This window comes from Herpailurus yagouaroundi, unplaced genomic scaffold, assembly GCF_014898765.1.
Source record: "Herpailurus yagouaroundi ecotype Mexico unplaced genomic scaffold, PumYag 193, whole genome shotgun sequence".
In the NCBI taxonomy this organism is placed as follows: domain Eukaryota; kingdom Metazoa; phylum Chordata; class Mammalia; order Carnivora; family Felidae; genus Herpailurus; species Herpailurus yagouaroundi.
The window spans coordinates 9,241,455-9,253,564 of NW_024412424.1; the positions used below are offsets into that span (position 1 = coordinate 9,241,455).

General features: G+C 43.5%; 1 protein-coding gene across 3 annotated transcripts; it reads right to left on the minus strand.

The window, feature by feature from the left end:
- Window positions 1-351: 351 nt before the first annotated feature.
- On the minus strand, window positions 352-3,533 carry LOC121011305 (IQ domain-containing protein F5-like). 3 transcript variants are annotated; one of them, XM_040445577.1, is made up of 2 exons: window positions 3,387-3,533; window positions 352-803 (listed from the first exon to the last, which is right to left on the minus strand). In XM_040445577.1, the coding sequence occupies exons 1-2, from the start codon at window positions 3,394-3,396 to the stop codon at window positions 364-366; spliced, it is 450 nt and encodes a 149-aa protein (XP_040301511.1). In that variant the 5' UTR covers window positions 3,397-3,533; the 3' UTR covers window positions 352-363. The 3 variants fall into 3 exon arrangements, with proteins under 3 accessions (XP_040301511.1, XP_040301512.1, XP_040301513.1); XM_040445578.1 differs by lacking the exon at window positions 3,387-3,533 and adding an exon at window positions 2,199-2,434; XM_040445579.1 differs by lacking the exon at window positions 3,387-3,533 and adding an exon at window positions 1,222-1,423.
- Window positions 3,534-12,110: the final 8,577 nt, after the last annotated feature.

Sequence of the window (12,110 nt, forward strand, 5' to 3'; positions counted from 1 at the left end):
CCCCAACCACAGTTTTTTAAATGGCATTTTTTAAACATTTGGGTGGGGGGAAGCAAAAGATGGCACAGTCCTCCATGTTACGCAACTACAGAGGGTGCCACTTACGTGAACCACACTGTGAAAGAGTCTCTCCTGTGTTGGCCAACTTGGAGGCCCTGAAGCCCCCAAATCTCCTACCCATGGCAGACATTGCTAATCAATCTGTTCATAGGTCCTGCATCCAGCATTGGGCTCTCAGAATCTTTCTCCATGCTAGGAGAACTGGCACTTCCTCGGGACCGATTTATGAGATGCTATCATTAACTCAATGACCTCTTTGAAATCTGGCAAAGAGAGCAGAGGACACAGATATAGCAGACCTGATCATTCATTTACTGGAAGGGGTATGCACTGTTGCACTTTACAAGCCTGTAAGCCTAAAGAGATTTCAAGTTGAAGATTTAGTTGGCTTTCTTTGAGGTTGTAACGGCCCTGAATAAAGCCACGTGTTTGACAAATATGCCAGCGCCAATAGATCTGGATGATGCGGACAGCGTGGAGCAAACGGCAGTAACGAAGGCGTAAGCGCCACATGCGGACCCAGGACTGCAGTTTGACCACTGCCCATTCTTGCTGAGCATAGAACTGTAGGGATAATCGCTTCTTCTTCTCCATCAGCTTCACCAGCATCTGCTTCCACCAGCGCTGAATTATCCACGCTCTGAGGGATGCGTGCAACAGTGTCCGGCGTACCAGGGTGCCCCGCCACCAGGCCTGGATGAACATGGCCGCTTCCTGTTTTGTAGTGGTCTTTATTCCAGGGCCTTGCAAAAGAAAATGGGACACTTAGGAAACTCATACATTTCAACTCCCAGGTGTGCCAGGAAGGAGCCCTGATCCTCTATCAACAATTGCCCCTTTCTCTGACATTCAGCAGAGCTTTTGTGGGCAATGGATGGACTCAGGAGATTAAGCAAGTGTCCTGCCTCTGCCACTCTCTGATTACTGGACATGGACACATCATCTTGCCCTCTGAGTCTCATGGCCTCCTCCTGAACTTGCAGTGTCACCCAGTTTTGCATGGACCTGGTTGGCCAGTTTAAAGCAAGAGCACCATAATCAGAAGTGAAAGAGATATAAGTTTCACCTGGACCCAACCACCTACGTACGGTTCATGTCTCTTTCCTCAGACCCCTCCCGTTTGCTGGAGAAGTGGCATCTTTGTGCCCCCTGTCCTCTCACCTCTGACTTCAGGTTACATCCACAACGTGCTGTCTCCCCTCTGCCTCACCAAAGTATTAAAAGATTCTTCCACCGTCTATACTTGAGCTTAAACATCAGTTAACACATACATTAGTATAAAGATACACGTGCACACACACTTCTAGACCCAATCTCCCTGTACCTCTACGCCAAACACAGTCCCCACCTTGTAGCTCCCAACCATGCATGGTCTAAGTTCATACTCTTTGCCCACCTCCTTGGCACAATCTATACACCTTGGCCAGACCCACATCTCAGCCTAAGGAGAAAATGGGGGAAAAGGATAGCCAAGGAGGAGTCAATCTGTATTCATTCCAGCTCTGTGTATGAGGACCATTCCTCTGTTTGCCTAGCACACCCTGGGTTTATGCCTATTGTCCTGGAGCCACGTTAATAAGTGTCCCTTCACTCACTGAAGCATCTCTCTTTGGATAACAAAGTTCATGGTCACAGACTTTTGGAATACTCCACTGAACCCCAAGGGTCAGAGATGTCACAAGTCAAGACTTTCCCCAACATAGTAAAGCCTATAACCATCTACACATGGAGGAGTGGAGTGGGTAATGGTAGTGATGTGGGTGGGAGTTTGGGGGACAGCCACTTCCTCTTCTCCCCTTTGCTCCTTCAACCTCTGTTCTATCAATATGACTTCATCATCTTTGACTATAACTTGGAAATTTTGCTGTCCTGTAATCAGAGACTACCGAGAAAAACATTGGAGAAAGTAAGGGTGATCTTCTCATCACTAGGTGACAAGTCAACCACACAGATTCCTGGCCTTTCCTGGGACCTCAGACATGGAAGTATTGGGGTTGGGGGGGGGGTTCTCATCCTGAGAACTTTACTGTCCTCCCAGAAAGCTCAGGTGGACCTAACTCTTTCTTACAAAACATCAAATGCCCATGACTTGAGGTGGATGGTCAAATCCCCCTCAGATCTGCACTTTACTAAATTACCCATGGTTAGGGGCAAGGTGGTCCCATCACTCTCAGGTCCATACTCCTCCAGCCACACACTGGCAGGAAAAGTGGAGGAGGGGTGAGAGATACGATGTCATAAAGGCACCTATGACTCAGGCACCAGGATGGCTTCCAGCAATTGAGCCCCTTTCTAAGAAAAACCTAGAAGAACTGTCCTTTCTTTCCTACCAGAGTGGCCAGAGTTCTAGCTACAAAGAAGGACACCCCAAATACTGACCCACTGACACAAAAGTGTATAATGATACTCATTAAAGCCTGGGTAGTATTTATTATATGGATTTCAGTTTATCTCAACAACGACACCCCAGATAACAATTAGAATCAGTGTTCTATGTACTGATATAGAACAGTGTTCAAGATTTAGCAAGATTAACAATCATCAAATCAAGATGAACTCAATATAAGTATATATTTATACACATGTTGTCACAAAAGCATTATTTTTAAAGGGGTGGGGATTAAGAAGGTAGATAAAAATTAGCAGTGATCATCTCTGAAGAAGATAGCAGAATTAGTGGAACAGAATAAACTCCCTTGTTGCTAAACCTCCTATGTCTGGCCTAACTGTAGGTCGTCTAGTTATCAGGCCTCTGGGAGAGCATTCATGAAGCCCCCAGGACTAACCAGGGCCTTCATCTCAGGCTCAAGTGGGCTCAAACACTCTCCTGTCTTCCTTTTCCCCTGAGAGCCTCAAAGTCACAGCCAGAAGATGGGTAAGGGGCAACCACTACACAAGAAGTGCCCCACTTTTGCCTGCTCCTTGCCTCTGAAGACCCACATGGTCATTGTGAAGACCTGGTCCCCTCTCAGGGTCACAGCCCCAGGGGTCACTGAGGAGTGCACTTGCAATATGTAGAGTGGGCATGGGGTGGGGGCAGTGTGGGGCTATGCAGGGGGGTGGCATGTAGAGAAGACTCACACTCCTTACCCCCTTCTCCCTTCCCCCTTCCACCCTTTGACTAGCACTTCTGCTGGTCTAGGCAATTTCAGGGGGAGCAGTTATCCAGACCTTTATCCATGAGTCTAGACCTTCATCCGTGAGGTATCTGATTCTCTAGTTACCATACTTCTCCGGTCATAATTGTATTCATCTACCATTACACTGGGCAGCAAAGCACCAACAGATCTGCCAGTGAATCACCCAAGCAGCATTCATAGTCTTACCTGACCCCATAGTGTGGCAGCAGCCCCCTCACCTTCTGATGACCAGGGTTAATTATCCCTGCCAGTATGGTGACTCCTTTCAATACCTGCTTGTCTCTTGGCAAAGGAGTCCAAAGTGACCAGGTCCCAGCCATAGCTTTAAGTTTAGTGGGACCCTTATTGTGACCCTTGATGACTACCCTCCTCCCTAGAAACTAGAATCCCCAGTCGTATGGAGCCTGCAGGGACACAAAGCCCAAATTCCCACATGTATAACTGGAAGGGTGCTTATGGATGCACCACCACTGCCACACATTGATTCTGGGACACATACATTCTACCTATTAGGAACCAAGCACCATGTAATGGGCCTTGATTTAGGGCTTGGGTTAGCAACTACAGCACATAGGTTAAATCCACCCCACTGCCTGTTTTTGTACATCCTGCAAAGAATGGTTTTTATATTTTTCAGTGGTTGAAAAAACTAAAACAAAACAAAACAAAACCACAAAAAAAACCTCATGACACATGAGAATTGCATGAAATTCAAATTTAAGCATCCATAAATAAAATTGTATTGGAACACAGCCAGGTTTATTTGTTTATAGGCCGTCTATTGCCACATTTGCACCGCAATGACAGATTTGAGTATTTGTGACAGGGACAGTATATGACCCTCCCATCACCTCCCACTGCTGCTCAACACATAACAAATGGCAGTGGTGCAGTTATAACTGAATAGTATTTCGAGTGCCACATATACTGCTTGCTGTGATTTATACTTTATCACCAATACATAATGTATTATGTCAAACAAGAACAGAGGAGAAAAGTAGACTTTAAATGTCACATTATTTGGCAATAGCAAAGCATTGTGTTCATTATGCAACATTATAGCTGTGCTAAAGGGATACAGCATTATATACCTACATTACCAGACTAAGCAGTCCGTATTATTCCTAACTCACAAGAAAGCAAAGATCTTAAAATTTAGCAATTTTAAATGGGATATCTCACCACAGAAGAACTTCTTTACAAAAATAAAAAATGAAAATGGGGCACAAAGTAAGTTTTCAGACTGCTCATTTGTTAGCCAAGCAAGAAAACGTGTTTACTACTGGTGAGCTAACTAAATTATATTTAATTGCAGCAGCTGGAAAAAAAATGTGATGACAGAAAATAAACTTAACACTATTAGCCTTTCATGGGAATAGTTGCTCTGAGAGTTGAAGACACTGGGGACAAAACCAACAGTCAAATTAAAACAAGGAAAATGATTTCAAGTGGTTTTTCCTTAGCTGTTGATGAGTTAGCAGATGTTACCATACAGCTCAGCTGTTGTTCATGGAAGGGGTGAATGCCAACTTTAAGAGGCCTAAAGAACACAGCTTTATGAATAGTCTGCATGAAAACAACTACAGTTGAGAATACTGGTTGAAGAAGCTGAGAAGAGACAAATTCAATGCCACCTGAAGTGGAATCTGCTAGGATGTGATAAAACTGATACAGTGAAAATACATGTGGAAAAAAGCAGAAAAATTAGACTTAGTTGGACAAATTTACAAAGTTTATGAAAATGTAAGGTGCTTACAGCCTATGGTTACTCATTATATTATTCATCAATAGGTATTTTGGGGAAAACATTTTAACCTACTGTGTTACTAAAGCAGGAACATCAATGATAAGCTTTCCTGCCATTGTTGACTTAACTATTATTAGTTCTGTGAGTTTTTCTCAGAAACAGAAGGTGAATGTTCTGATTTACCAAACACACCACAACTCCATGACTTGAACATAGCAGTAGCAAGAGCTACATAAGCCTTGCTAACTTGGAGCCTATGCTGTTGGGTCCATATATTGCCTCTATCTCTGCCTCCGTGACCATCCAGGACCCATTGTTCCAGCAATAGAATGAGTGACAGAAGTTGGCTGACATCAACCAGTCCAGTGTTTTTGTCTACTTCACTGTTTAGTGCCTATTCCGTGGTAGATGTACCCTGGTGGCAGGTGTTAACATACAATACAAAGATTTTTTATTCTGTGTATACTCCCGTATGTCCATCTATCTGCCTCTAGACCAGACTTCCTTGTCCCCATTGTTCAAGTCTTTGTGTTGCCAGGAAGCTGACCAATAAGCCATTCACCGCTACTGAAAAGCCCATATATATTCTATCTCAGACCACTTCTCTTTCTGCATAAAGTAGGTGTTCAGCCTGAAACTCTGACAACTGAGAGGACTTTCCCCTCACCACTCACTGTCTTTCAAGGCTACCTTTGAATGAGGCTGTGGCTTACCTGCTCTTTGGGGATGGCATACACATACTAAGCTTAGCAATCTGCAAGTCAGGCATTTTCCTCTTATGTCAGCTGGACCCAAGGGATTCCCTATAAGCCCACATGAGTATGAGCTAAGAGGGCTGATGGCACAACAGTGGTGGGTACTCAAGAGTCTAAGCTACCTGCTCATGTAGTTTGCATCTTCAGTTTCCCATTGTCTGTCACCATTACTATCAGTGAAGTTAAGGAGGAGTATCACATTTCTTCAGATTCAAAGGGTTCAGGGGAACTTGGGAATTAAAGATTTGGGGGGCCATCAACCCAAATTATCCTATCCCATGTGTCAGAGTTCCATCTTTTTCCTGCCCTGATTTTGGCAGAACATCCTACCTTGATGGAGAATTTAACCTTCTTAGGATGTTGGCCACTTTGATGATTAAGCCCTGGTCCTGGCCCTCAGCTTTTTTAAGCCCTACCATTGTAGACAAGAGTTTCTTCATATGCCATCAAGAAGGCACTCTGGCTTTTACACTTACTTTTTAATTACCTGTTACTTGTTCTCAGCCATCTGTTATCTTTTTCTAGAGCTTCATAGAGCCTAAAATAGCCATCCAATTCTTTATAGTTAATTCCCCCCTACTTTCCAAATGCTTGCTATGTCACACCAGCTAGTGGATATATATATGATCCCATTCACGCTTGAGAAGGTTACCATTTAAACCACCACCCTGTGTCAGGGGCTATCTGTGCTGCACATACCACTAGTATTTGGGGTCCTCGTTGCCAACCAGGCACTGATGAAGTCAGTGATCCCACTTCAAAACCCCATCTTATTATCTTCTTTCTCAGGCAACTCTGGCATCAACTGTTGTACTTTGGGTTCTCCAGGAAAAGAGATGGAGTTTAGCATTCAGGCTATGTATTAGGGAGTACCCTTGGGATCAATACCTATGGGAAGAAAGGGAAGGAAACAGGATTGGGTAGAGGGAGAAGATGCAGCAATTCAGCTGGCAGCTGGATTGTTCTGCAAGCACCACAGGAAGTTCTGTTGCTGAAATGGCCTAGCAAGATTGACCCACATTAAGTCCAAATGTCCAGGTCTTTACACATTCACTTAGATCAGTCATTGAGGGTGGTATCTGAAGGGCTTAACTTTGGGCAAGGCAGGCTCTTTGCAGCTGAAGCAGTCCCTGAAAGGGCTGACAGCTGCTATCAGCACTCCCAGGAGCCAAGGCAGCAGGTTCTTCCTCGAAGGGGAGTCTGTATAATTCATCTCCATGTCTACCAAAAGCAAGATCTGTTTAACTCAGAAGGAGAACATTTTTTAATAGATGGATATTACTAATTCACACTTATTGATTCCTAATATATATGGACTTACTACCATCTTATTTTGTGCCTTAAATCTATCATTTTTTCTTAAAATCTGTTTTTCTTTCCCTGTTTTTTGTCAGATTGAGTTTTCAGTGAGTTTGGAGGTTGGTGAGTTTCTTCCCTTCTACTATTTTAGCAATTGTGACAGAGATTGTGAGTTGCTTACCCATATCCACACGCTTCTTTCTTACCAAAAGAACTGATTTCATTGGAGTTGGCAACATGGTCATTTAAGTAAAATGACGTTTCTCAGGATGTCTTTTGACTGGAGTGGCCATGTGATACTCACTGGCCAATGAGATGTTGCTGGGTAAGTCTTTTGGGAAAGCTCCTTAAGAATGCAAATGAATCCTTTTTGTCATTCTGCCTGAACCCTCTTCTTCCCTAAAAAGTAGGCTTGATAGCCAGCACTCTGGTAATCACTTTGAGGACATGAGAATAAGGCTAACATCTCTAAGATAATGAGGAGGAGCAGATGAGAAACTAGTAGCTTAGTTACATGAACTGCTACACCAGGCTTGGATTGTCCATGCTCAGATTTCTGTAATGTAAAAACAAACCCCTAGTTTGTTTATCTCCTCATATTTTAGATTTGTTTTCTCTGAACATAATTTCAAATTTCTATAAAAGTTATACAATTTATTCCTTTTCTTCTAGTACTTATTTATACTTAGGTTCATTTTAACACTTACACTTTAAATTTTATGTCATGGAAAATTTTGACCCAATCAGTATCTGTCACTTCTACCCCAAATCTGGCAGGGACTTCTGCCCAATTTTCCTTACTTCACTCACTGCCTCCAGCATCCTCTCATGTTAGTATCATCTGAGATGGTACACATATTTTTAATAGAAAAATCTTTCTTGTAACAACAAATTTTAATGGCATCTGTACTCATTACTGCTTCTTATGTCATTCTCCTGGATTCATTTTCCTTTATTGTGGAATTCATTTCCCAGAAATACTTTGAGAGACTTTCAATGTAAACTTTGAATTAATAAAAATGTCTTTCATTTTTTGCCCTTAGACTTGAATGATGTTGTAGGTGGTATATCATTCAATGCTTACATTTCTTTTCTTTTAGAACATTAAGGGTGTCACTCCACTTAATCTCCTCACACCCAGTGTTGCTGCTGAGAAGGCTGAGGTCAGTCTGAAACTTATTCCTGAGTGGGTAGTTTCTGGATTTTTTTCTTCCTCTTCAAATGTTTACGTATATTATCTTCATCAGCTATGAGACTGTGCTGCAACCTGTTTGGAAAATAGATGAATGCCACCTTTTTTAGGGCAATTGAATCTCCTTGATGAGTTCTGAGAAACTCGTTAATGCCTTGAAGGTTCCTGCTCTTCATCTCTGTGCTTCCTTACTCAAGAACACTAATTCAACCATGAGTAGAACTTCTGGATCGGTGCTCCATTTTTAAATTTGCTTTTCTTTAACCTTTTCATTTCTCTGAATCTTTCCCTTTTCTGCTGTATTTCAAGAGTTCTCTTGTCAAACTTTCTACTCATTAACTTTGGTGATGTCCATTCTGCTATTCATCCCATCTATCAAGTTTGAATTTTAACACTGTTCCTTTCTAAGATCCATAAATAGCTCTTTTAAATAATGGTTTGTTCTTATATGGCTAAAATGTCTCCTCCCATCCACTGAGAATATTAATTCCACCTCTTTAAGTTGCCTTCTTAGTCTTTCCCTTGGCCATTGTGTTTCTCATTATTGAGTCTAGGGATGCTTTTTTTCTGCGGTTGGTTTCCTCCAAAGCTTGGTGATTCTTGTTTGGGTACTCATCTTTGTCTTGTGATTTCTTCTTTGCCTCTTGATGATTGCTATGTCCATGGGTTGCAAGGGAAGCATGGGGTGGGATCTCATGGTTGGTGGTCTCCTGGGCAGGAGTCTTGCTGTGCAAGGGAGTCACATGGTAACAGGCCCTACCAATCATAGCTCCTCCCTGGAGATAGTCCTTCTCTTGCCAACCACATGGCTCAGCTAGAGCTGGCTGCCCCTTCTATGGTTATATCCCAGCTAGTCCCCACAGTAGCCACCAGCCCCTGCTGCCTCCTGAATCAGCTGCTTCCAAGCTTGGAGGGACTGCATGGCCATTCTCTTCCTTGATAGGAGACCTTTTTTTAGAGCTTTGATATATGTTCTTTCGGTGTTTTCACATCTGCCTTCTATCCTTTAAGGAGGCCACATAATTTCTGTCCATTTTAGTTCCCTTCCTAAATGTTTAAGTACTATTAGAGATTTTTTATTTTTTTATTTTAATTTTTTAAATGGTTATTTTATTTGAAAGAGAGAGAACAAATGGGGGAGAGGCAGAGACAGAGGGGGACAGAGGATCTGAAGTGGGCTCTGCACTGACAGCAGCAAGCCCAATGCAGGGCTTGAACCCACAAACTATGAGATCATGACCCGAGCTGAAGTTGGATGCTCAACCTACTGAGCCACCCAGGCGCCTCTATTAGAGATTTTTTAAATAAATATATTCTTTTTCTGTTATTCCTATGAATTTACACCAAGAGAAGAAGACCTGAACCTGTGTTCAAACATGTTGAGCCATTTTCTCATGGACATTTTTCTGGTTTTCTTTATGGTCATGTTTCGTTGAGGTTTGAGATAAAAATGTTGAAGCAGATTTTAATGACTGGGAATTTTTTTCTGCAGATGGTTTTTCTCTGTTTTTAAATGGAAATTTTAGTTTCCTATCATCCTTTCCCTCATTTTATTCCCTTCCCTTCCTGAACAATTTAGTCTGAAAGCCATTAGGCTGGGCAATGCAACATAGGTATACAAGGGCAAGAGAAACTGTGACACAGAACAGGGCGTGGATCCCAAGAGGGTGAGGAAGGTGTTGGCATAAGAGAGTTGCCAATTTGGAACCCAGGCAGAGTAAAGGGGGGGTCTGGACATGGGAGTTCAAGGCCATGACAGTAGTAGGTATCATAGCATGGACAAGATGAAGAGGGCATCCTTAATGGTATAGGAAATCAGAACTTGAGTACAGCAAGGAGGGTATCTGTGCAGAGGGCATCCTGAAATTTCATGTCAGCCCCAAGTTAGGTGAGAGGGGCATTCACAGAGGACAGCAACCAATGCGGGAAACTGGAGCCTGAGATACATGAAGAGGGTAATGGCCCAGCAGGGTGTCAGAGCTCAAGCAGGGTGAAGACAATGTCTGCATAGCCAGCAGCAGCCATGGAAGATTAATTACATACAGAGGAGACCAGATAAGAAAATGTATTAAGTATAAATGGGACCAGGTGTCTTAATCTTGGAAACAGGAGGTAGAAATATAGAAAGTAGAAAACTAGAATGAACTCTGATTTTAGATTGTAATTGAAGATATCAGTGTGAACTCATACATTTCAATATAGATAGATGATATAGATGATAGATAGATAGATAGATAGATAGATAGATAATGTGTGCTTGTGTGTATGCACAAACATATATTCCTTATCTCTGTGCACTGAGAGGGCCTGGGACCATTGCACCCCAATGATAATGAGAACACCTTGCTGTGCTCTCTGGGGTACTCTACTGCATCCCCAAATTTGCAGTTTTTCCCTGGCTGCCAGTTTTTAAGGTGGGTGTGACCCCTTTCCTTGTTTTGTTGCTGATGCTAAATTTTTATGGCACTTGACCTTTGTGCTGAAAGATGAGAATCAGCTCAGGAAATGAGCTCAAAGAGGTAAAATGTGTCCACAGCCACACAGCAGTGAGTGGTGGAGTAAAGGATCTGACCTAGGGTTTGACTCCAAAATCCTTGCTCTTTACTCTGAGACACTGAACACAAGAGGGAAAGGTAGTCAAGGAAAAAGACAGAAGTCCTTCAGAGTGAGAGACCAGAACCTGTGTGAGACACAGGGGTGGGACACAGAGGCACAGAACTGGACATACAGAGCTCATGCCCCAATGCAATACAGAGAACTGGAACCTGAGGCCTCCAGGCGGTATTTCAGAACCCTGTGAGCTGAAGGACTAGTTTGTCAGGGCAGAGTAGATGGAGCAGGACCAGATATAGGGCTTTTGAGCTTGCAGTCTTGATGGAGAATCACCCAAGACCCCAGGACCCTGTGTCTATAGGAAGCCATAGGATAGCAGTGCCCAGATGGGCAAAGGGACAGCTTAACCTTGAACTCTTAATGGACCTAGGCCCCAATCCCACCCCAGGGGGGCAGCTTTTCATAGGAAGTGACTGTCAGAGGCCCCAGCTCCAGCTGGACCAGCCTCTGCTAAGACTGAGCCTGGGGATAGGGTGAGGGAGACATGGCTGATCCTTCTTAACTCTTTATCTGTGAGATGTTATGACCTGACACTCACTAGAGGGTTAGGCTAGCAGTGGAGTGCGTTCTTTCCCATCTCCACTCCGGTGGAACCTCCCATAGGTCTGAAGGGGAATGAATCCTAGCCTCCATTTGGGACTGGAGGATGAGTTTGAAGTAAGAATGAAGACTGGGGCTATGCACTCTTAACAATTTACAGTTTGACTCATTCTGACTTGGAGGCTGGGTATGAGGATACAGCCCCCAGTTGGGCAGGGAGTTTTGAAGAAGGTCGTTGAGAGGATATGACTGCACATTGACTCGCAAGCTGGACCCAGGCAACTGAAGGCCCCTCATCCCCTCCCTTATCCTTGGAATGTGCATGCCACCCACCATGCCACAGTGGGAGCCTTTTTCAAGGACATAGCCTTGAGAAAGCAATGTGGCATTGAGAACATCTGGACAGTATATGTGTCTGAACCCTGTTAAGGCTTATATATAAACTTTTAAGATTCTGGCAGGCAGGTGAGATCTACTCACCTTGCAGCCACACAAGACAAGCCTCATACATAAGTTCATTTACTTATTAAACCTGCCACCTACCAATCTGAAACAGCCTGCCTCCTCCTTTCCATCTCTCCTTGCCCTTTATAATGGGGGCCAGTTTATGAGCCAATGGGAACCATGATCACAGAGCTTGGGGTGGGTGGGCTCCTCTCATTCATGCAGGTGAGAGAACAAGCCCTAAGTAATTAGACCTAGGTGGGTGAATTCCCGACAAATGTGTTGCCATTGCCATCACTAACCCCCGCCCCCACCAGGCC